This window comes from Aythya fuligula, chromosome 11, assembly GCF_009819795.1.
Source record: "Aythya fuligula isolate bAytFul2 chromosome 11, bAytFul2.pri, whole genome shotgun sequence".
Taxonomy (NCBI): domain Eukaryota; kingdom Metazoa; phylum Chordata; class Aves; order Anseriformes; family Anatidae; genus Aythya; species Aythya fuligula.
In genome coordinates this window covers 7,027,660-7,053,747 of record NC_045569.1, presented here as the reverse complement: position 1 = coordinate 7,053,747, position 26,088 = coordinate 7,027,660, and the positions used below count along the sequence as shown (strand labels likewise).

At 39.8% G+C, this 26,088-nt stretch overlaps 1 protein-coding gene and 1 long non-coding RNA gene across 2 annotated transcripts in view; one reads left to right on the top strand and one right to left on the bottom strand.

Annotated features, from left to right (window-relative positions):
- Window positions 1–20,786: 20,786 nt before the first annotated feature.
- Window positions 20,787–24,044, bottom strand: LOC116493375. Its single transcript, XR_004253751.1, has 3 exons — window positions 23,884–24,044; window positions 22,745–22,914; window positions 20,787–21,740 (listed from the first exon to the last, which is right to left on the bottom strand). It is a non-coding gene; the product is annotated as an uncharacterized LOC116493375 (long non-coding RNA).
- VPS13C (vacuolar protein sorting 13 homolog C) overlaps window positions 23,837–26,088 on the top strand; it is an 89,976-nt gene continuing 87,724 nt past the window's right edge. Inside the window, 2 exon segments of the mRNA XM_032194724.1 lie at window positions 23,837–23,957; window positions 25,263–25,305. Of these exon segments, the coding sequence (XP_032050615.1) occupies window positions 23,857–23,957; window positions 25,263–25,305 (144 nt within the window). The 5' untranslated portion in view covers window positions 23,837–23,856.

Below are 26,088 nucleotides of genomic sequence, written 5' to 3'. Positions count from 1 at the left end.
TGTAATGGCATAACTGTGTTGCAGTGCACTCTTAACCAATGTATTATGAGCTCATACCTTGTTCTTTTGTCAGCTGTCGCTGATGCAAAGGTCAGACCCTCTGAGTCTTTATCTCAGATTTTTAGCACATCACTTCCCTATTTTTGCTGACTCTTCTCTCCTGGAAATGTTTTATTTTCTCCCACCTCTCTCCATTGCTCACAGTAAACTTCTCTCTGGTGTGTCCTCTTTGCCATAAATCTTTTTTGGATAAGGACAGAACTGAAAGTCTGTGTTCCTTTATCTGTTTCCATGTGTCCATCTCCCTACTCTCTCCTAAATTGTTTGGCCTCTTTGCAAGTGCTTTATTTGCCTTTGGCAGTATTGTTTTTGCTCCAGAACTATGCAGTTCCAGACAATGTATTTTTACCCATGGGTTACTAGAACTGGGTCACTTCCAATTGTGCTATGAAACATGTCATGCCTTGCAGGTGATGCAGCACAGCACTGACATCACAAATCTGATTGTTTCCAGTAAGCAGTTCCAACACAAAGACAGGACTGGTAATATCAGAGTACCTGGAGTAAATCTAAGTGTGAGCTTTGATGCCAAGCATGCAGACTGTTGATTTACATTAAACCTAAAGCTACAATACAAGGGCAATATTGGTATATAGTAATATAGACCTGGTACTTTTTCTCTTGTTAGAAACTTCACACGTTGTACATGGGAGATAGGCTTAAAAGTCTAAAAATTATTCTCTTTACTAATGGTCAGACTGACTTGCATAGAAAATGAAATACTTCACTGTGCAGACTGCTTCAAGCTATTTAACACAATATCTCTGGTTTTACAAATCCCTGATAAAATAAAATGACTGACTGATGCAGAAGAGATGATTGCTCCCAGTGCCAATACCTCCCTCCCTGAGAAGGCTACAGCACACGGTGTTTGTTTCTGTTGGTTGGTTTGGGTTTTTGTATTTCTATTTTCTTTTTTTTTTTTTTTTTCTTTCTTCCTCCTGAGAGACTTGCCACAGCAGGTAGTATGCTACTGTCATAGGTACATTTCTACTTTGCCTATGCCTTCGGCTCTATTACCTCCTTACAGACCAAGTACTTGAACATTCATCTCGGATGTTACAGCTTATTTTGTGTTTTAGTTGTAAAGACAGAAGAGATGGACTCTTCCCTGATAGAACCTTTGACCCTCAGCTCCTCTGAGACCAGCATCTCCCCTACTTCAAGTACATTGAAGAAAGTAATTTGACAAGGCAGAAGACATTCCTTTCTGATAAATTACCAGTGCACAGCATGGGATTCAGCCATGGCTCATTTCTCGCTGTTCATTGTGCTTAAATTAACAAGATCTTTTACTGCACAGACTGCAGGACTAAGGCCTCAAAGGATGAAAAGACTTGCAGTATGTGATAAAAGCACACCTCTATTAAAGTGAAAAATACAAAAAAAAAAAAAAAAAAAAAAAAAAAGAACCCATCCCTCATCTGCACTTAGAAACCACTTTTATCTAAATTGAATAGAATGGCTTTCAAAGTTAAGATATAGAAATGTTGACAAATACAGAGAACGGGACAAGACTTTTTTTTAAGTGACCAGACCTGAGTTTTCTTTAAAAAGTTGAGAGTGAAAAAAACCCTTTAGAATTTTACTGTGCCTACCTGTTTTAACTTCTCTTTATTATTTTCTTTATTCCCAACAGAGAAGAAACAGTTTTCCTTGTAATCACGGTACCATTTATGATCCTGCTTCTTGAATTTTACTTGCTGTAAGATTTTGAGAAGCTACTTGGAAAAAAGGCTTCTCTTGATTTTTAGAGGCCTTTGGTAGCTAGAGCCTATTAACTAGGTCAATATGTTTTGAATTCCATTAGACAACTTCTGTAATTAGGTTCTTGTCTGACGGATACAAAAACAGGAAAGTTCTCCCCATCCCCAGCTCCCTGCTCCCCCAGCACTTTCCTGAATTCAGTTTCAATAACCCAGAGTGACAGCAGTTTAAAAGGGAAGACAGGAGTTGTTAGATGCATTTTGAGGAGTGACTCAGAGCCCTCAGTGCAAAGCAATTTACTACATAAACATGCATTACTATTACATGTGATACAGTAAAGTCTGAAGAGAAACTTTTGCCCAGGATACCTCTGAAGGGAAACTTCAGTTTACCATGCTCTCTAGTATATCAGGCCTACAGCTGCCATTTGAGTACCATTCTTTTTATTATAAAAGAAGCAAAACTGAGTTAGTGGTAGTAGCAGTAATGACTATCTTCCCTTGTGTGACTGGAGACAAAGTTCACCATCTCCTCTTTAATTTCCATCAGTCCCTCTTCCTCTGATACCATACAGCCTTCTACATCTGCCTCAGTGTGCCTCTTCTCCTTTCCCATTTCATTACGTGAGGGTTATCTGAAGAGGCTGGACATTTCAGCTGTGGGCTGTATGCAGGAAAGCAGTAATCTGAAGTTGTTCTGTGCCATCTGTGTATGTAGACTTAAGTGGATAAATTGGGCTGAGTAACCTGAATATTACGCTATTTTCACCTATCACGTTGTATAGACCATGAGACAAACAGAAAGCAGCATGGGTTTCTATAGGTCTCCCAAGAAAACTTAGCTATGAAAATACAATAAAATAAAAGAAGCAGCAACAGAAATCTAGGCCTATTGAATGGAGGATTGGGTCTTGAGACAAAACATGTAATATCTCAGAGTATATTGTTCTCTTGGAAACAATTTTTTAAAAGACCTAAATGGAAGATTGTTTTCTAGGAGATACATCATAAGGAAAGCTGGGGATCAGCCCCAATTGGATTAATTTTTAATGACGGGAGCATTTTGGGCTATGTAAAACTACTGGATTGTCACGTAAGTGCCCCATGTTGCCCTGGTAACTGATGTTGAAGATGTGTGTAACAATCATTTGCTTTGGAAAGAGTTGGCAACGCACTGCAACATGACTTGTTGGCAATGCTCTTATACACTGAGTAGTGGTAGGTGCTAGGAGATTTCTGATAGCTACATAAATACAGCTCAACCCATACAGGTCCATGCTACCAAAATTTCTGTAAACCACAAAAGACAGGAGAGGTAAGAAGATGCAAACGGAGAGTAGAGAAACACAGAACATCATGCAAAGACACCTGCAGGTTTCTTGCACAACAAGTCGACTTCCAACTCACAGAAATATAAACATTAACAAAATCCCCTACATAGGGGATCCCTCAGGTATATGAAGCACAAAACATTTAACAAGGAAACCGTTGATATTAGAGTACATCTTAAAACATAATTGTTATCCTCTTCATTTAATGAAATATTACACCCCATTGGAACAAGTAGTCCATGCAATAGCAAGTTTAAGGAAATAAAATTAGGCCTCTTTATATCTCCCATGAATTTAAAAGAGTTCTAGGAAAAAAAAAAAAAAGCAGGGCCATAGTACTGACAGGCTAACTTCGCATGGAGAAAAGCTGATGGAGTTGCTGGTTCACTATGTGCCTTTACTAAATGTTTCTTTCGCCACCCACTTTCTGAGCCTCCCCTCTAAACTGCCACCTACAATTATTTTGCATATCTGTGACTGATAAACGTAGCAGAACTCTACTCTGTACATGTGAGTGGGAAGCATGCATCCAGGCTCTGCATCCCTGCTCAGTGTGCATGGAATAGGTTGATTCATCACTTATGATGCTGCTGAAGAAGTCCAGGCACCAGTGCATTATCATGATTAATTTAACAAAGCTAACTTAGAAATGACACCAGAAGCAATACCTAATGGCATGTTGTTTCACTCTTAAAAGTAACATCTAATATATACTTACAAGGAAGAACAAGGGGATGAAAGTGTGTTTTTCTGACTGATGAAATGTGAGGCTGAATACATGTATTTCTGACTTTTCCTACATTAGCATGTAATTGCTCAGGTGTTGTGTCAGCTGCTCAAGGCAGCTTCAGTCTTCAAAGCAGAGGCAAACAGATTCCCCCACGCGAGATCAGTGATTGAACATCAGTGTAATGCTTATGAAGGTAGCTTATTCACAGGCCCACAGCAGTTCCAGACATTGCCGAGCCAGGCTGTCAGCTACACCAGGCTTATTTGGGATGTTTTAGAGTTAACTGCTGCATCAGACATAGGCAGTAGTGTCCCTCCTCCATGTGCACCCTGGTCAAATGCATTGAAGAACATTTTGCAAACATACCTCTATGTGCCTCTCAGCCAGGGAACTCCATGACACTTCTTGGTGCAGTTTGACTGAGGTTCTTGAGGGAAGTCTGACAGTTAGGTTCAGCAGCCCCACAGTTAACACATTTCCCAGGCTGCATCAAAACTGTTGTACCATCAGACCTGCCACGTAAACAAATGAACTTGTTATAAAAATGCTTTTAACCTGTAATTTAATGTTTTTTTGAGGGAAAGTGACAAATCTGCATTTCACATAAACAGATATATGAGTCATTACAGCAAGTGTGTTTATTGTACATGGCAGTTCTTTCCAAAACACACATGTTTAAACAGATGGCTTATGTTGACTATTAATGCAGTTCCTGCAATTAAGTTCAGTCTGAACAAAGTAGACAGAGACTGACATTCTATTGACATCAAAGCCAGTGTATTACATCTTCCCCTTATGAATGTTCAAATTCAGATCTGCTACTACAGCCTTACTGAAATGTCAACTGTGATAAGTCACGATGTAAATGAAGAGGAGAGATAAGGTAGCTGGCATCTTGCTAATTTACTTTTTGACTGGTATTTACTACATGCATATTCATGCTGGTATGTTTTAATGGTGAAAGTCCACGTTTGAGCAAATTACTGTAAATAAACAGAGCAGTAGGGTTAAATTTGGCTCTCCATATCTATAGGTGTGGTGGGCTCAAAGCACAGGCATACTAGTTTTTACCGGACAGACAGCCCAAGAGCAACAGGGTGGTGGTGTGCTCTGCTGGCTGTACTGCCAACTGAAGCAGCTACGTGGCCCACAAATGATTGTCACAGAATCACAGAATCATCTAGGTTGGAAGAGACCTCCAAGATCACCTAGTCAAACCTCTGACCTAACACTAACAAGTCCTCCACTAAACGATATCTCTAAGTGCTACATCTAAATGTCTTTTAAAGACCTCCAGGGTCCTCCATTATGGTCCTGCAAGCAAAGCAGCTGTGCCAGAAAATAAAAATGGCCATACCTGGTCAAACTCAAAGCTATTCTAACACAATATTGTGTTGATGGAGGACATTGCAGTAGGGGCTGGCTAAGAAGGAATATGAGAGCAGCTCAGATGAAATGGCCCAGATGACACAGCTTAGGCTGCTTCAGGTCTTCCTGAACTGCAGCCTGTCTCCTTGTATTTAATAGTGCCTAACAGGTTTCTCCTCTATGAATTTGTTGCAGAGGTTTTGGAATCAATGTAAACATACAGCATTCACAATTTCCTGTAGCAAAGTGTTCCATACCTTAGCTGCATATTACATGGAAGAAATGCCTCCCCTTCTTCTGAACTTGCTATTAACTTCATTTAACAATCTGCAGGTCTTGCACTGGAAGAAACAGTAAACAATTGTTCCTTACTCACTGCCTCCTGTGATTTTTTTTGTAAGTCTATTCTATCATTTGTTGTGTTTTCCAGTCTGAGAAACTCTATACTATTTCTGGTATGGAAGGAGTTTCATATCTTTCTTTATCACTTTTTCTCTATTATCTGATCAGTATTTTTTTGCATACCTATCTTATTTATTCTCAGATAAACTTGTGCAGCAGGTAGTGCTTTGGCCCTGCAGCTGGAGTCTCACGGTTGCATTTCATGAAGGGCATCTCCATCTTTATGTGACCTGTTCAGGAGATGCTAGTTGTAGCTTCTGAAACAACATAGATGAACAAGTATGGCTCGGCTTAGTGAAGTAGAGAAGCTGTTTAACACAGCTTAACAAGCATGTCGTATCTGTTAAGTGCTGCTTACCTTTTCCTCCTTCCTTGGTACTCTCCCAAACCAAATTTCATCTCCTGCTTCTTCCTCTATTATATTCTTCTTCACTTAAATTTAGTAGTGGAAAAAAAAAAAACACATCCATTTCAGACGTGCCTCTGGATGGAGATGCTTTAAATGCCTTTTTCATATTCAGTAGTAACTTCCTAAATAGGCATGCATGGGAAAAGCTCAGTTACAGCACAAAAGCTGTGTAGTAGTTGGGCTACTTTGGCTTCTGCTCTAGCAGGGCCTGTGACACAAGTTCTTGGAAGATCTCCAAGTGTCACAGCATGATGCTGGACAAGGATGAAGCTGAAGCAGAACAAGGTCCCTTTTATCGAAAAGTCTGGCACATCTTCAGCATTACAGGGTTGGCGCTGCACAGTGGAACACTGCCTCCCTGCTGAAATACCACCAGCTGTTGAAGAAGAGAGCTCATTTTCAGTCACACAAATGCAAATAGCCAGAGAGTAACATTCAACAATCTAATTAAGGCTGAACAAGAGGAGAAACGTGATACCTTACAACCTAGAAAACAATTAATCATCCCTCTTTGAGTGGTCATTGTTGGAAGTAAAACAAAAACAGCAAACAAATAAAACAAACAAGAAACAAAAAATAGGCAAACCCCAAAACGCAGAGACACACAGAAGAAACCCCACAACATTTCTGGGAAAGCCCTAGGAAAACTATTTCAGGAACAACATACTTTACTTAAATTTCTTCCAGTTTGTTTTTGACCAGCTTTAACAGAATTCACAAGACAAGAATAAAAGGGAAAATATATATCTCCAATTATACAAAGTCTATGAGCTTTCATTTCAGTGTATATGCAATAATAAATGTGAACTTCACAGAGTTACTATTTCAGCACTCCATGGTAGTATTAGGAGAAAAAAACCTTGCATAGAAACCTTTCAGTGAAATAGCCTGGCTGTAGTAGATTTACCCTCTAAAAATTTACAGTTAATGTTTCAGTTGACACAAAGCTCCAGGAAGGAAGTTTTAGACCCAAAGGGAAGAGCACCCTGGGTGCTTTTCCAGTAAGGGGTAACTACAGCAACCACCAGGCATGGCTATTAGTTCTTTACAGAAAGAGAAGTAAACTTAAGTTGTGCTGCAGCTAGATTAAATATTTGTGAAGCTCATTTAATGTCCTTTCAACAAGTGAACGTATAATGGTCTAAACAGCTGTAATAATAATGCGAAAACATAACCTACGAAAATAGAGTCTTTTTATAACTTTCCTTGAAAAATGGCTTCAGAGCAGGAAAGGTAATGTACTGGTACCAGAAACATTAGGAAGCTGATTACAAGTGTATCTCCTCACTTAGTTGCTCAGGTTGCTTGACACTTCCTGTCATAAGAGCGGGATTTCAGTCATGTAACTTTGCCAAACTCTAAGTGTTTAGCCTTAAGTTTTCTAGCCTGTATGCTTAGCCCAGGCTACCATTTAGTGAGAAACACTGATAAAAAGGCACAGCCTAATGACCAGTCTTAGGAATGAGACCTTGTTTTTTGATTCTTGCCACCAAAGGCTTGGGAAAATGGTTCAAATACAGCATTGGCATGGCTCTTGTAGCAGGCTCTCAATGCTCTTGTGCAAGTTAGAAAGCCTTGATAAATTGTAACTTGCACACTGTCCATGCAGACTTAGATCTTAGTTGCCAAAAGCTCAGTATGTCTTGTCTGGCTTCTGCATGCCTGACAAAACTACGTTTTGCTATTTTGATAAAGCTGGGCGTGCATGAACTCTGCAGAGCCATTAAGCTTGATTCAGTCCCTGGATACAAGCAGAGTCAGACTTCCCACAACAAAGCTATTCTGGCTCCAGCACAGAGCTCGTCTTTTCAGAACTTGCATTGATCCTCCTGCAGGATGTGTAAGAAGGAGGAGGAGTGAAGGCCAAGGGGAGGGAGGGAGGCTGATGGGTTGCCCTGGGGAGGTGGCAGGACATGACAGCCCCTGCAGGAGTGGCTGATGATAGTGGTATGCTGATTGTGGCTGGGAGGACCAGTTCATCTGGCCAAAGAGTCAGCAGGAAAACAGCTGAAAGAACTGGGGCTTGGAGAAGACAAAAGGAGAGGAGGAGCAGGGCAGAGAGCCAAACTGGGACATGAGGAAAAGCAAGGGAGATTTGGGAAGGACCACAGCTGCAGTGGTCCAGGCAAGGGAAGGGAACGAATGAAACAGTAGTAGTTTTTCAAGCAGCAAAAACAGTTTATCGATTTTGAGGATAAAATATTCAAGGTCGATAGTTTTTTTTTTTTTTTTTTTTAAATGTGTGTTTTCTGAAAGTTAATTTCTAAAACAAACTATTTCAAAAGAATAATATCAACCATTCCAACCGTAGTGAGAAACATCCAGGTCTTTTCTGGGACAGAAGTTTCCCATGCTATTCTGAAGGATGTTGGTGTTAGCAAAGAATGTCTGCAGGCAACACACACTCATTTAGTTTCTCAAATCCAATTTATGGACAAAAGAGAGGGGAAAATGATTAAATTATGACTGCTAGTAGTCCTTGAATTTTACCTCCTACTATGTTAAGCAAATGATATGATTGTGCTGATGCCTTTTTTTTTTTTTTTTTTTTTTTTTTTTCAGATTCCTGTCTCTAAGCTTATTGGCATTTCCTCATGCCATGAAAAGGTAAAACTAATTTACTGAGAGATTATAGAGCAGTTAATTTATGTTGGTTTAGGCAATGATTCAGCTTCTGTCTGACATGAAACATCAATCTCTGTTTCCCTTTGGCTTGTGGACAGATGTGACTAACTTAACATAGCCACACAGGTAAGTTAAGGAGTGTTATGGATAAAGCAAGGAAATAAGAATGCTGCTCCTTGAAAAGCAGAATTACACTTCAGCAGCTACCACTTTAACCTTCTAACTGCTGACCATTGGCAGCATTCCTGAGCTGTGCTTCCATGTCCTGTAATGCCAGCTATGAGGAGGGAGTAACTTGCTGCTAGTGGCCTTGATAAACCATAAAGCTTAATATTCAGATGGAAAGAGATGTGAATGGTGTGGTTTTGTTTGTTTGCTTACCTCAATATTTTCTACAAGTGAACAGCTTTTGCTTTTTCTATCTAGAGGCAATCTATCTGTGTGTAACAAAGCACTAACAGGGCCTTGAAGATGATCAGAGGGCTGGAGCACCTCTCCTATAAAGAAAGGCTCAGAGAGCTGGGGATGTTCAGCCTAAAGAAAAGAAGGCTCTGGGGTGACCTCATTGCAGCTTTTCAATACTTAAAGGGGGCTTATAAAAATGACGGAGAGCAACCTTTTGCTCAGTCAGGTAATGACAGTACAGGGGGAATGGTTTTAAACTAAAAGAGGGTAAATTTAGATTAGAGGTTAGGAGGAGATTCTTCACTCGGAGCGTGGTGAGGCACTGGAGCAGGTTGCCCAGAGAAGCTGTGAATGCCCCATCCCTGGAGGTGTTCAAGACCAGGATGGACAAGGCCCTGGGCAACCTGATCTAATGGGTGGCATCCCTACCTATGGCAGGGGGGTTGGAACTAGATGATCTTTAAAGTCCCTTCCAACCCGAGCCATTCTCTGATTCTATGATTCTTCCTTGCTTAAATGCTGAACATGTCATTTCTCCTGTCATTCAGAGAAAGACATCTCATCCGGCAGCCTCTCCATGCTGGTGTTTTTGGCATACTGGTGGTGTCCTCCTCTTTCTCTTGGTCACTTTGTTTGGGCATATTTTACCACACAGAGGCGCTGCAAGCAGGATATAAACACCTTCAAGGTACAAAGCAATTATGAGTTGTCCTATGCACACAGGCAATAGGCTTGCACTAACAAGTTCCCAGACTGAAGAAGCTGGCTCAATGTTGTGTTGGCCCAGAATTAAGAGCCCATAACTGAGACTAGGTATTACTGCACAGAAATAATTTCAGAACATCATTAGTGAAAGCCGAAATTAACCCTCTCAATTGTCTAAACTTGAGACAACCCTGCTTATCAGGGTCTAAAAAAATATTTGGTACTAGACTGTCTCTGCTTGCATTAGCAAAAGAGTTACTTTTAAGGACCTTTCAGGAAATGCAGGTCCAGCAATCCTAATGCAGCAGAAACAGAAAGTCTTCATGACTGAAACTTTGGGACAAACCTGAGCACACAGTGAAGGGAAGGCAATCAGAGCACAATATGACAAACCTGTCATATGTTGATGAAGATGTAAGACAAGTCTGTGACACAAAACCAAAACTGAAGTTCTTATATGTAACAGTACATCTGGCACTTGTGGGCATCCTTCTACATTGAACACATGTAAAAATATCTTATTTTAAGACTTATCTCATCAGTCATGCCACTTAAAAATCTTATTCATTGATTAGTCCAAACGTATCTTTTTAAAGGAACTTATTCCTTTCACAGCAGTTGCATGTCTCTTACCAATTGCCAGTGAAATACAGTTCCTGCCAAGCACCAGGATAAGAGGAACATTCAGAAATTGCATTTATGTTATGAATTACATCACGTTGCTATGCACCTGAACCATTCAGGAAGTACTCCCCTTCTTTCAAAAAGCCTTTGATCTGCTTCCTGGGAGAAGAAACAATTTTTAATCTTACTTGGTGAAAGAAAAAGACTTTTTTACATTTTTAATTCAAGTTAATAAAAAAGCATGACAATTTATCTGATATCTCCAGGGAAATTTATGTCTGTATCAGGTGTACAACACTGACAAGATCAATAGAGAAAAAAATTGCTAACACATTCAGAAACACCGGATATGTAGACCTGGTTGTTGAGCAGTCACATTTTTGCAGATTTTTAGGTGTTGCCCTACTATAAAATTTGTATAGAGCCTCGTTTTTTGGATAGCTATGCTCCTCAACTTCACCCATGGTCAATCTCTGACAGCTGGCAGCATTGGACTCTCCAGCTCTTCTCCCTCCATAGCACTTGTGAACGGGTGTGAAGAAAAACCGTATCCTTATCACCCTTCCATTTGCTAGACTAATCCAGACATGCTCTTTTATTCTTCTCCGGTAAGATATGATCATGTCTCCTCTGATCATACTATCAGATAAATTCATCTTTCTTGATAAGAGGTGGCTTTCTCTAATAAAGGCCTTTGTTTTTAAAAGTCCTAATTTGTGTTACATGAGGTACCTGTAAAGGGCTACAAAGGCATAGTCTAGTTCTGTGTGCTTTTTCTGATTTTATTGTTTTAAACAGATAAGTAAATATTAACATCACAGAAGCACATTACATAGACTCAACTACTATGAACTTAAAATGAACAATATTATAATCAAACCAAAACGGCTACCGAGATTAGATCAGTGTGTGACCGATTATATTGGCTTAGCTCACTAGTTTATGAAATCATAAAGCTAGTACAGTGTGTAATCACAGTGTGTGTCCAACAAAGAGAAGAATTGCTATGTGTTAATTTTGCATCAGGTGATTGAAAGAGGAGTTGTTTCCTGCTGGTAAAGACCTACCAGTAATAGAGGGCTTTAACAACCTGGGGATTACTAGTGCCAGGATTCATGGAGCAAAGAACATTGCCTGAAAGATAAAGCCTGTTTAGATAATCTTGAGGAACTACAGAGATCTAAGCAGGCCTTCTGTAGTTTTCTGCTTCAACGCTTTCTCCTTAAAATTTCATTGCATTTGTGGAGCTATTGTTTACTCTTCTTAATTATTACCTGCCTTTACCCACGTGAACACAAAGCTTGCAAAGGGTTTTGCAATGAGGTCAGTTTCTGGACCAGCCTTAAGACTAACAACAGTGTGTTAACACAGCCTACATTCAGATGTCTCTTTTTTGGTCTCAATTTAAACAACAGGGGTTCATTTTTCTGTGAATGATGAGTTCCTATACAAACCAGCACTGTCTGATCTTCCTTGTACATTATTGCACTGGATGACAGTAAAATTATTTGTGCACTCCGGACACGAACTGAGTGAATCAGTACTTTTCAACTGGGAAATCTTTAGACATGAGTCCCATTCAGAACTGACCTTGATCACCCTATGCCAAGGAAAAAACCTTACAAAGGATCCATCTGTCTTTTAAAATGCATAATCACCTGTTATATAATGAGAATCCACATGACTGGAAACATTTTTTTTTTTTTTTGGAGAACATACAATAACTTACATGCCAAATCTATTTTTCAAGGAAATAGTTCTTCTGCATCCACCCAAATTTTACAATTTCTGGGTAATCTGAATGCTCATTATCTTTGGTAAAACAAACAAACAAGCAAAAAACCACTAAATTGATTTCTTAAAATGTTGGAATTGTGTCTGAGTTGCCAACTCTTATCTTTACAGTATGTAAAAAGGTTGTATTTTGGAATTTGATCTACTTTAGTTCACAAACTAGCATTGGACAGTTAAATATTCTCAGTACTTCTCAAATGTTCAGTAAAAAGAGTTTTCCAAACTATCTCATAAGTAAAAAATGGTGTTTTTTATACAGTGTAATTGTATTAATTATTAAAGACAAATTGGAAAAAAAAAGTTTTCTGATCACAACCTGACAAACACATTCAAGACTGAGCTGGCTGATACAGTTATTAATTATAATATGCTTTTATACTTTCCTGACTACACCAATTCCCAGAAATATTGTAAGTGGTGCTTCTGACCACAGTTTAACTCCCCAGTAAACATACCCATCTGCTCAGTGTTTTCCTTCCTGCCTAACTTTTACCTCAGTGGTAAAAGCAGCTGACTGAGGGCATTAGGTAAGAAATACGACTGCTCTTACAGACTGTCTTGTTATAGTGATATTGGAAATCAGGTGATGTTAGTTCTAACAGATGATACCTATGTTGACAAATGCCAACTAGAGTTCAGGGATTTGGGTGACGGGAAGCTTCAGTGCTTACCACCTTTAGTACCTAAGTGCTAAGGAAGCCTTTTTATCTGCTTCTGGAGAGCTCTATCCTGGAGACAGATAAAATTTAAAATGGTGTTTCTCAGAATTGTAAATGCTTGAAGTAGGTAAAATTTGATGTAGTTATGAGCAAAACTGTCATGTTATGGAAAAGGTTAGGACTCCACTTATTTCAAATATTTTCTTATTCTCAGAAGTAGCATCATCTTCAAATTTGATTATTTTAATGGCAAAGGTGTACATACAGCACACATGAAGTTTAGGATAGTGTAAGGAACTTTCTAAACTTTGGTGGGTTGCCTCTTATGCTGCTGACAAATTTCAGAGGTAGGATGGTGGCAAAATTCAACTCATGAAAGCTTTGTATATCATACCTGGTCTGCACTTTGGACGTAAAATCTGAGGCTCCCATTTTTACCCCTGGGAATTTTCTGCTAGCAATTATCAGTTTCACAGGTCCAACAGCCTCTACAGGGAATGAGACTTATTGCAGATCAGACAATTGCAACACCACAGTTCTGGTTTGTGTGTTACTCCTGTGCAGTTATGCCAAAATACCGAATGCAGAACCTGTTCTGCTATTTGCCATAAAGGCAAGCGCTTGAATCGTAACTCTTCTTGTAAAGTGAAAGTGGACAATGTGTGTTATGTGGTCAATCACACACTACTTACATGTGGCCAGCTTGGTTTTAAGCAGAGCACACTGCTTCCTGCCGCAGTTTGCCAGCTCAAGAATTCAACTTTGCTTAGAGGCCATGTGTCTCCATGCTGACTCCGGCTTCTCTGTGAGAGGGCACAAAATATTCTTCAAGCAAATAAAAAGCTTAGTTCAGTTCAGAGGATCAGAAGATGTCTTACATGTTTGTTAGTCTTCAGTTTTTACAGTGAGGGTTGGCTGTTCTATTCTTACTAATCTCTTCCCATTTAATGGGACTTTTGGAACTAGCCTATTTTTGGAACTAGCCAGTGTCTAATTGAAATCCAGCTTAGATCTTCATCTGTGTATTTTAGAGGAAATAATATAATTTTTTAAAAGTTTGAAATGAGAATGACTGTCTAATTCCCAGACTTGCAAGAGAAATGTTTATTGTTGGGGAAAATACATAGATACCTAACCAGGACATTATTTGGTATTATATAAAGGCAAATAGGAGCTGAACAAGGTCAATATTGGGAGACAGACTAAAAGATATTTGTGCTGGACACTACTCCTTCAGAGGTTTCACCTGGAGGAAAAACATTTAGTTTGATATTTTAAATGACTTTTAACCTGAGATGTAAATAGTAAATGTTTGAATGTGACAGGTTTTTGATCTAGCTGTGGAATTCAGATGGATCCCTGTACTCATGCAGTTAGTCTGTCTACATGACTAGGATTTGGTATAAAGTGTAGGGAGACAGGGCTTTTGATGTGCGTCTGCAGTTCAGAATTGCTATTTTGAATTCTTAAAATGCGTAAGCCAGAAGATTTGTCATTCAAATAGTCTAGATCACCTCATTGATTTCTACAGACTCCTGCAGCACAGCATATGAGTGCTTAATTCATGTACGTGTTTAATATTTAACAGAGTGCTTCTTCGTTACAGTAACAACAGGGGAAAAAAAAAAGTACATATGGTTTGCTGCTGTCAAAAATAAAGACCTAGAAGAAAAACAAGCAGTGGCTGTTCATTTCTTTCTCATCTGCCAAGTACTACCTTTCACCTAAAAAAAAATAAATCTGGAAAAGTAGTTGCTATGTTGTTATTTTTATTAGGTATTGTTGCATAGCTTTTACTTCCTTTTGATAAGGGACAGCTTGAAATACATACAACTTACAATTCAATTCCTATCCACAACCTTGAACCTTTCTAAGTCACGTATGTTGACTGTTCAGAGGGTTAATGGCTCCGAGAGAAAAGCAAGCTTATGAAATAAGGCTAAATCTATAAATAGCTTGATTATTGAATGCTGGTGCTTAGGGCTGCGGAATATGTGGTAATTGAAGAGTTTGTGTTTCCCAATATTTTCTACAAATAATTAACAAATTATATAGACCAGGTCAGGCTGCCTTTGCTGCTTCCTAAGCAGGATGCAGGAGACTGTGGGTGCAATTTGTTAAGAGGTCAGGAAGAGTAGAATACAGAATTGTCAAAAATAAACATGAATCAGATTTAGCTAAATAACTTGGTTCTTTTTAATTTTTTTCCTCTTCTTATGGAAAGCTTTTTATTGACATCATAATGAAGGGCAAGGAAAAGTAAGTTGCACTGATTTGTAGGAGAGGCGTAAGAAATATGGAGCCATTCTGCTGAAAAGGACAAAGACAGGAACAGACTGGTATCGTTATTTCCCTGGGCTTCCTTTGGCCCTGGTGATGTGGTTTGATGAAGTCACATAATAAAGAGGAAAAATGACAGCTAACTTTCTCCCATGCCAGAGGATGGACTCCAGCTGTTAATGTGGAGGAGCAGAGGCTGCTGTGCATATGGACTTGGTCTCTTTGGGACCTCCGAAGCAGAGCTCAGGGAGATTCTGCCTTTTGGGATGCTCTTTCTTTTTCTCATAGCAAACACTGGGATCAGTGGTGAGCACCCAGGTTTGCACTGTTGTATTTAATAAATAGACTCTGTACAGCCTGAGGACTGCTGATTCATAGCACATCGATCTGTCTAGTCTATATCATTGTCTGATGCTTCCTGAATAATCAATTACTGGTGTTGGTCATACCATTCTGCTTTGGTTTATCTGCAAATTTCATAAGTATCCAGTTTGTTCTGGGATTTTATCTCTCCCTATTATTAAATGTAAAGCATATTGGACATCAGCAGCTATCCATGAAAAACAATCATTATTGTGATTGATTTCTCCATCCATGTAATTTCTCTTTGAACATTACCTGTTACAATCTCAACTTCAGCCACTTTATACATATGTGTACTTGTCCTCTATTTTAATACAATTTTTAAAAAATAATTCAGAATTTTTAAAAGAATAACTAAACATCAAAAAAGATTTTTAAAATAGTGATTTGCCATTGGGCACTGTACAAAATGCATTGCTTAAATCTTCTTAGATTAGATCTACCAAATTCTTCTGGTCTGTGGACCTAGTTATCCTGTCAAAGAAAGACAGCAACTGGTATGACACGATCTGCTTTTCATAAATCTGTGTTGCAAATTATTCCAGCCTGGTGACTCAGGCTTAATTTCTTTGGGTATCTACACAAGATCCTCCGTTTAGAGTATTCTCCCTAGCTCCCATCCACTCTGATCCTGAGCCAAAGTTGTCTTCTTATCTAGGGCCTCCGGGCTTATGGTGCTGGAGGCAAGCAGCACACCCTAAGTAGGGTTCAGCCTGGATTTTAATTTGATGTGGAGGGTTATGAGTTGTAGTGTTGTTAACTACTTCTGGGAGTTCCTCCTCAACTTTATTCCTAAATCACACAGATGATTTAAACTTCAGAAGTGATTCTGAGCTAAATCAGAGACAGAGGTACTCAGCCAGCCAGGCACCAGTCTTCTGCAGGGTACTGCCTCCCCTGACAGTTTCAATTCCTCCTGTTTGAACTAGCCACCCACATAATTTGGGCACCACAGAGCTCAGTTTGACATAATCTATGTGAGATTTTCCATAGAGCTGAGGTCAATTCTGCTGGCATTGTATCTGATCATATCACTTTTACCCTTGCATTTCTCTACAATGCTTGTTGTTCCGAGATACACATTTGAACTGACAGAATAATTAAAAATCATTGCTACAGGACTTATGCTTTTGTGTGCTGGCTCTTTCAACATTCTGTCATGGAGATCACTGGGAACAGCTCATGTCTGGGCTTTTCCTGAAAAGCTGCCAATTCTACTTCTCTGTACTTTCTGCCTTAGATATTCTGACTTTCTCCACCGTCTTTACTAAAAACTGAAGTAAAGTTTTTCTATGGACTTTGGCCTGAATTCACATTGCTCACAATCACTTCTGTATGTGGTCACCCAGTTCTCCAGTCCATGCCCACTTTTTAAATAATGTCAACTCTCCAGAGCTTTATCTTTTGTTGTTCAGTTTATAATGTCTGACAGTTCTTGTATAGTGAAGTGTTTCCCTTCCTGACCTCAGGGCAAGGAAACAGTATTCCTGCTTCAGTCACATTGCACTGGCACGTGGCTTAGTCACACTGCAGCTACAGATCCCTGGATGAGGTCATCAAACGGTCTGATGAAAAGTGACGGCTGTGCTAACAACATCTGCAGTAATATGAGGAACTACGCAGGCTTTTGGGGAACAAAAAACAAAGCAAAACTGGTTTCTTTTACCTGGCACATGTCAACTCTTGTGACTCTTACTGACCATTCCTGACTTTTACAGCAGAACCATCTTACAAAAGATAGTGAAATAATGCCTGTCTTCAAATTCTTGGAGTTGTTACAACTTTCATATTCTATTTTTACACTTACAAATTTACTGATTTTAAGGCCTCATCAAAAAGAAAAAAATATTGATTCTAAGTTCATTTGTTTTTAGTTGCCATGTCCTCAGATGTCAAAAAGAGGCAAGTTTCAGCAGGTGAACTCAGCACTTTCTGAGTTCACAGGCATTCAAAAGCATTTTACAAACTTTCACGTGAGACTTAATGATTTCACTTACAACAAATCTGACAGACAACACTAAGACGTTCCTGCTGAGATGGGTAGAAAGACCTTTCTCCAAAATTAGGAGCATACTTGCTCATGAATATGCCCATGGCGTGCGATGATGGATTGCCTCGCAGGGTCTTGTGGACTCGTGACCTTGATGACTGTTACTCCTGTCTGACTCTGGAACTGGTGTAATGCATTAGCAAATAAGGCATCCTATATTAATGTTTCCAGCCTCAACTAAGAATCTGAAAACTTTAGGGCATCTTATAAATAGATTCTGTAAAAAGTAGGTGATGGTGAAGATTTTTGATTTCCTGTTGCTTAGATTTTTTTTTTTTTTTAACCAAAACTGTCTAGTTCAGAAATGTCTGGAGTTAGGGTGCCTTCTGTGAGAAGAAAGAAAGTCTTGTTCTTGATTTTCTGAGTTCATAGTAAGTGGGATATTTGGTAATTTTCTTAACTTTATAATATAAAGACTGACCTACATCTGGAAAATTAATAACTCTTAATAAACAAAGGGTATTATAACTGCAACACCCTACTGTTCTTCTCTTAGCACTTTCCAAAGCAAACTTCAGCTGATAATAAGTAAGTGATTGTGCTACCTTCCAGCATCCCATTTCTTTAAAACCAGTCAACACTCTTCCAAAAAAGCCATTCATAAAATTTATCTTGAACAATTCTATCATTTAGTGAGTTTTGCTGGAGAACTGTTCCAACATGCAAGTTAATGTGCAAATAACTGAAATTGTTCTCAAGTGAAATGGTTTGTTTTTGTATTCATAGATATTCATATGGGCTTTCACAATGAGTAAGTTCAAATTCTTACCAAGTGAATAAAATTATGCTCATCATTCGAAAGCAAGTATGTTTGGTCCAGACTGGACTATTATTGCTTCTTTCCCCACTCAAAGGCAACATATTCACTGAAACAAGTTCATTTTTATTTCAGGCAATTTTCTTACATAGCCAGTGGCTTTTTCATCTTCACAGCACATCACCGAAGAAAAAAGCTATGACTTCCAGAAATACCATCAAATAAAGTCCTCATAAAAAATTAAGTTAAGTTCCTTTTATGATGCAACTTAGCTGCTTTTTTGAAGATTCCCTGGCTTGGGATAAAAGATATCAGTAATTTATAATTCAAATCTCAGTTGGTATGACATACATGTGATCAACACTGATCAGAAAGACCGATCCTCTTGGCTTAGACATTTCACACAAAAAATGCAAGTTCTAATTAACAAATGTCCTAGACACAGATAGTACAGCAGATCATGGAAATGATTCTTTGAACTCCCTTGAAAACCACCTGTCATAATAAGATTGTATGTGTATCCTCATTTGCAGATACAACATTATTTCTTAGCATGTGGGATCTATGCAGTATTTGTTCTTTTGTAATCACATGAAAGCTGTGAAGAGCTTTGGGTCTAAGCTTTGAACAAAGAACAGTCAATAGGATTGTCATTTTTTACATCCAGATTTTCTCTGAAGACTTGTTCATAGTATGAAGAGAGGCTTGTCCTGGAGTATAATGAGAAAGGGTGTGTATCTATTTATTCAGAAACAGAGGTGGCATTTTTATATGCAACAATTACAACTACTTTGTTAGAATTTAGACATCTAGTTTAAAATTATTCTGAGAAACAAAACTGGGGTTTCTCCAAAGAGTTGAAGGTATTTTTATTAATAAGCTTTGTCCCTGTGCAAAACAGCTGTGCCTTGGCAAAAGTAGCTGAAGTTAACACTAGCTTCTTATACTGACACTCTTCCATTTGCTTATCAATTAGTTCTTCTATTTTTGCGCCTGGGAAAATCCTTTATGTTTTATTGTTCTGTCACAGAAAGGAAAAGGACACACTGAAACAGCATCACAGTTTTTTTGCAGATACTAATTCTCCCACGTTCTCCACTGAGAACTGGAAGCTTCCAGCTGTCACAAGGAAAAAAGGGAAAGGAGATTACTATATATTGGCATCTTCTTAGTGTTTCAACCATCTTAATATATTGTGTTATGCTGGGTTTACTCATTCCTAATGTATTTGAGATACGTGTTGCAAAAATTCCCAATATTGATCTTAGGAAATTATTACCTAGCTGGTTGTAAGGCAATTTGGGTGTTTTTAGTGCAAAAATATTGTTAATATAAAAATTTAACATAATAAAATAAACACAACAATATCATATTGTATTATATCCATGGAATACTGTAGGTTTTTTTAGATAAAGGAGGATGGTAAAATTATCAATACTGATTTCTTGCATCTATTAAGTCCAAAAATGTGTCTTAAATATATAGTTACTTCTTCTGACACTGTTACAGTAAAAAATTACATCATGGGAGATTCGCAGTAGCTAAAAGGTATTAAACAAACAAACAAACAAAACAACAAAAACCAAAAAACTCAGAATCAGAGTGAAGAAGGAACAAGTTGCTCATGGATACTGTGGTGTAACCATTTTTGGACATTTTCAAAACTTGTACAGACAAGGCTTTTGGCAACCTGATCTAACTCATCAGAAAATCCTCTAATCTCTGTGTGGTTTGTGATGAAGAGAGTTGATGCCACATTACTTGGCTGATTTCCCAACTGCTAACAGGCATATACTCTGTTTAGTGAGGTACAGTGGATAAAATTTGCCATCTGTTCACTTGCCAACAGTCAGATGGTAGGAGCTGGAGATTTTGTAATATTAATGCAGTAAAATAAGAGAAGAAAGCTTGGTTATTGAGCAATCAGTCCATGTACCCACCTCAGATTAGCATTATGCTGTGACAATCATTTATTTATATGTACAAAATTGTGTAATAGGCAACACCAAGCAAATATTTGTTGTTACAATGTGAAGGTCTATTCACAAAACTGAAGCTTTAAACTTTAAACTTTCAATACAGATTTTCTGTGGTTTTTTTTTTTTTTTTTTTTTTTTTACAGTTTTACCTCAGGGATTTGAGCAAATCTTGCCATGTAAATAAGTTTTGCTACAGTGCTGTATTTCTGTTTTCTTTTTACGAAATCATTATGCAGTGATGGAGTCATCAGATCCTTCTATTTAATGAAATTCTACCATAATACACAAAGAGCATGTTTTCATGAATTTCAGCTGAGTGAAACTGGTGATTCCATTCACATTTATCAAGTCAGTCATGTCTATTCAACGTTGGTATTTAGAAAAAATAGGCAAAATGCATGTTTTTTCCTGAAGTGAATGAACATTATCTGTGTATTCAATGAATGGTAAGCAAATACCAAAGTTTCTGCTTGTCCTGTATCTGTTCTTCTAGATACAGAACTCATACGTCATGTAACTTTTTTTTTTTTTTTTTTTCTTTTTGGTCTGTTTACCTTTTTCACTGAGAACACAGAAGGAATGGTACCTACCAACACGCAAGAGGTGCATTAATGTCATTCTTGAGTGGCATCCTATCTGCAAGGGAGGCTCACGAAGACTACCAAAGGACTGTTTGGTAATAAAGGTGCAAAATTATGCATCTTTATTTACCAGAAATATCTCAGTAATTTGAAGTAACTGCATATGTATCTATGGTTGATAAAATATTAAAACTGTCTTCTTTACAGATCATCCATTCATAATTCCATCCTGTTTCCCCTTTATGTTTTTAATACATGTAGATTTTACTTAAACAGAATATTTGATGCAGACTTGGCTTTCTGGGGCTTTTTTTCCAGGTGAAATCACATTATTTTGTGAGCAATTTGTTCCACTAGGCCACATATTTCTGTTTGTTAGGGAAGCATGTTTGTAAAGAGCAATAGTAATTTCATTTACTCAAATGCATGCTTTAACAAGATGATTTTCAAAAGTCATTTTGGTTAATTAGGAAGTGATTTGACCACATACAAGCTGTTTTCTTCTTTTTTTTCCCAAATAATCCATAGTTGTGATAAATTGATCTTCATTTTTTTGCTGTGCAGAAATCATTATGACTGTTATGAAATGCAGAGAAAATGGATATATCATTGTGTTTATGTTCCACAATTGTTATAGAGAACATACAGCCACTGATTTGCACAATTGTTCTTATATACTTTGATATAAGAGCATAAGCTGTTGTTAGCTGTTGCTCAAAACTTATTTATTCTGTCATGGTTTATATATAAAAAGAGTAGTAAGTGAAGGTGTTTTAAAGCTTGATAAAAATGATCACAAATGGAGGTTTGTTACCTAACAGCAGGAGCTCTGTGCACAATTTTGCATCTTGTTTTCTTGCATTGACGATTCCCTATGATACAAGTGGATTTGATGGATTTGAACAGCCAATACTGCACAAAAGAACAAAAAAAAAAGAAAAAAGAAAAAAAATATTTTTATATAGTTTCTATAACTTTCATAATTAGCAATTTATCTTTGTGTCTTAAGTTAAACAGAGCTTAAAATGAGAATTTGATCATTTTTGGCTAAAAGTCCCCCCTCTGTTTCAAACATGCAGAAATGCAGAAATCAATTACATGGCAAACAAGTTTTAGGCCATTATGGAAGATAAGTTGCATCAACATGCTACTTATTAATGTTTAACCTTATTAAGGTTGAAAAAAATAACTTGGCGTTGACTTTGGAAAACAGAAATCATGGTATGAATGGCTAGAATTCTCAGAAAGAACAAAAATGGCACTAACAACTAAATATAAAACCAATTTATCCAAATATAGGCGTAGACCAGTCTTGCAAAAGGGCTAGAATATGCACCTATGTTTTTGACTAATACAGTGACAATTAATAAAGCATCTGTCAGTGCTTTTATAAGAACTGCCACAGTACACATGAGGGAACAGACATCCAATGTGCACTGATATGTCATTGTGATTAGTAGTGGGGTGCTTATGGAAAAATACAAGAAGGTATTTTTGTATTATTCTTTCCAATTATGAACCTCCCCAGGATTTCCATGTGTCTCCAGCACACAGTGATATGACTTCCCCAGTCAAATCATGTGGATCATTGTGTTTAACGGCCATTGTCAGCCTGAACTTTGGTCTTAGTGGCATAAGGGTATGCCTTATGCACTGAATCTTTAATGTTGAAAAATTTTTGCAGAGAATGTGGGCACATATATTTACAGCAATGTGCAGATGTGGCATGTATCTCTTAGAATGTTAAATAAGGTGTCAAATAGAGAATCTTCTTGTGTTGCTTGCATGCTCTGGGCTGCAGTCTGTGCTCTACTGCATATTTCGCAAACCAAAAAATGCATTTGACAGATAACTTTAGGTATTGTACTGTAGTCCCCCTGAAATTTAAAGTTCTGCTCTACCACCAACATGGTTACCTGCAGATTTACCACACAGGGCTGCATGTTCTCATCTACTTTCTCCGTAGTGGCATCAACTCCCTGAAGGATGCATTTTTCAGGATCAACATTCTTGTTTGTGTTCCCTGTCTGCCACTATTCATGTCACTTGGACAGCTAGATTAACAGCAATGATTTTTTTCCGTGCGCTGTAAAAACAAACCAGGTTCAGTCAAACCACAGCCAAAATGGTGGCTAGCATATCTCCTGAAGAAAGAGGTGGACAGGAAAGATGGCACCACTGCATCAGTGCTCAGTGCTCGCACTTACACGCTGTACCAGGCTGCACCTCAGGCACAGCACAGCTTTTCTCAGGGAAACTCTGGGCAGCTCTGGGAGGCCTCTGGGGCACCCTGGAGAGCCCTGAGGGCTCCAGGGGGTGTCTGAGCACACGCAGGGGCACTACGAAGCGCTCAGGCAACACTGAGACACCCTGGAAGATTACAGCATGCACTGGGAGGCCTCCACTGCTCTCTGCAGTCCAGTGGGGGTCCCGGTCAGCCTGAAGGGGTACAGGTAGGCACTGGGGACCTTTCTAGGGCTCCACCATGTCCTAGAAAGGCTCTAAGGGACGCTAGATGATCCTGGCAAGTGCCCGGAGCTCTTACAGCTCACTGGGAGGCCACTAGTGCTCTTTCGAGTGCACTGAGGGCCTCGGGAGGCCTCTGGAGCAAACTGGGAGGCACCTGAAGAGCAGAGGGGGCACCAGATAGCACCGCAGGGCCACGGGTGGCCTCAGGGCTGTGCTGGGAGGCCTCAAGGACATCCCAGAGGGCACTGGGGGCCACTGCAAGGCCCTCATGGGGACCTAGAGCGCCCGTGGAGACCCCAGTAGCCTCGCAGGCACTTCGGAGCTGACTGGAGGCTGGCGGGCGGCGCGCAGCGCGCTCTGACAGGGCTTCACGGCACCCCCGCGCGGCCCCGCCAGGACGAGGCGCGCGCCCCTGCGCGGCCCCGGCGGCCTGCGCCCCGCCCCGCCACGTCACCTGCATGTCGGGAGCGCGCCCGGCGCCGCTCCGCGCTGAGCCCCGCCGCCCGCCCGCTCCCTCCGCTCCGCTCCGCTCCCTCCTCTCCTCTCCGCCCCCCCCGCCATGGTGCTGGAGTCGGTGGTGGCCGACCTGCTGAACCGCTTCCTGGGCGACTATGTGGAAAACCTGGACAAGTCCCAGCTGAAGCTGGGCATATGGGGGGGGTAAGGAGCCCGGTACTCTCACGGGGGGCGGCCGCTTCCTCACGCCGCAGCGGGTCCGGCCGCCCGCGACCCCTCTGAGGGGCGGGCGGGCCGGGGGCTGCAGCGGCGGAGCCTCCCTGCAGACGCTGCCCCGTGAGGGGCGGGCGCTCCGTGGGCCGCCGACCACTCCCTGAGGGGCGGGCGGGAGGGCAGCGGCTCCTCTCCCCCTTCTGCCCCCTCGGCCGTGAGGGGACGCCTGGGGGCTGCGCGCTCCCGTCCTCGGCGAGGGGCAGTGCCGTGAGGCGGGGGCTGCCCGTGCGGGGAGCCGAGGGGGGCTTGTGCCCCTTCCCCAGTCGTGTGTGGGGTCGGGGAGCCTCACGGCTGCGGCCATTTCCCGCTGAGGCAAGGCGCGGGTGGGCGCCGCTGGCCTCAGGGTGCTGCAGCCCGGCTCTGTGGAAAATAAAAACCCGTTTATTTTGGATTTCTTGTGAGCGTGCTTTGGGGTCTGCGTCTGGCATGGGGTAGCGAGGGGTGGTTTGAGCATGGTGGTGCTGCGAGGAGGGGGAGCCGGGGCTGCAGCGCAGGTGTGGGGTGCTCGGGGAGCTGTCTTTCACCTCCCATTTGAGTGCTCGAAGTCATGTACTGAACAAACAGTAATGGAATAAGGTGGTATAGGTGGTTTTGATGCACGTAGGGAACATTCAAGTTTGCCACATGGTAAGCAAAGAGGATGCTGTTGAGGTACTGCCTGGAGAAGGCCTTACCTCCATCCCTTACATACACGAGGGAACAAGACTTTTCTCATTGGCATTAATTTTGTGGTTGCTACGTCAGGAGAAGTTAAGGTGCTTTTGGAAATAGCTGTGCAAGAATCCTTACATTTCATGGAACAGCCCGGGTTGGAAGGGATCTCAAAAGATCATCAAGCCCAACATTTCATGAGAAAAGGGAGCCCGAATGAGATTATCTAGCATCCTCTGCAATTCCAGCTTGAAAACATCTGGTGATGGGGTTTCCTTTTTGTGGTTCTACTATGCAGGCTTTTCCTGCTGTGTAAAATCATCAAAACCGAGATACCACTACAGAAACATGCTGGAATGTAAGCTGGTGATATTTCTGTAGTCTCTACCATCATTAAGTTTTGCCTGGGTAATCAGTGTTTAATAATTCATACAAAATTGCTGTTTATTATGCTCTTCTATAACTGCAGTCAGATTTTCAGATTTTATCCACGTGTATTTGGGAGAGTTGCAGTTTTGTTCCTTGTTTCAACTTCTATGGCACAGTAGTTGAAATAACTTACTGTACTTTTTTCTTCTATGTAGGTAATGTAGCACTTGACAATTTACAAATAAAGGAGAATGCATTAGTAAGTATTACGTTAATTTTAAAGTGGTATTAATGGGTCCTGGGACTACTTATTATAGTCTAATTTTACACAGTATGCCTTCTTTACTGGTTATTCAAAGTAGGTACTTGGTTAACAGGTTCTATTTTTGCTAATGTTATTGAAAAAAAAAAAAAAAATAGAAAAGCTATGGGTTAAATCATTAGTATGCTCCTGAGAAGAGAACACTGATTCTGAGAAATTAGTAGTAGAGGTTTGAATTGATGCGTTGTGCATATGTGCATACGTAACGCATTCTAATGTTTGAGGCTTGAAATGCTAAAAAATTAAATAAGATATTGGTGCATTTTTGTTAAAATTTCAGTCTTCTAGTACAACTTAAAGGATTTATTTTCCTCAGTGATTGCTGCTGCATTATTATACTTCCACGTGAAATTTCTTTTAAAATACCAAAAGCTGATCTTGCCTGTTGCTTCTTAGTTTATAATCTTGAGGTATTTTCAGCACATCATTTTTTTTTCCTTAATATCAAACCCCAGTGCTCTTATTGTCTTTAATGTCTGTAAATCAGTTGTCTTTAAAAAAAAAAACAACAAAAACAAACAAACAAACAAAAACATTAAAATGCCTTTAATTTCTAGCATTTTCCTTCATTTTTTTCCCTCTTGAGTTTAATCTTCAGAAAACTCATTCTTCAAGGTCAAACTTATGGTCCAGTTGTATCAGCAGGCCAAACTGAGCTAGTCCCTCTCGGAAATCAGCTGTGGGTCCTAAGTACAGTATCAAATTGGGTAGATGTAGTAG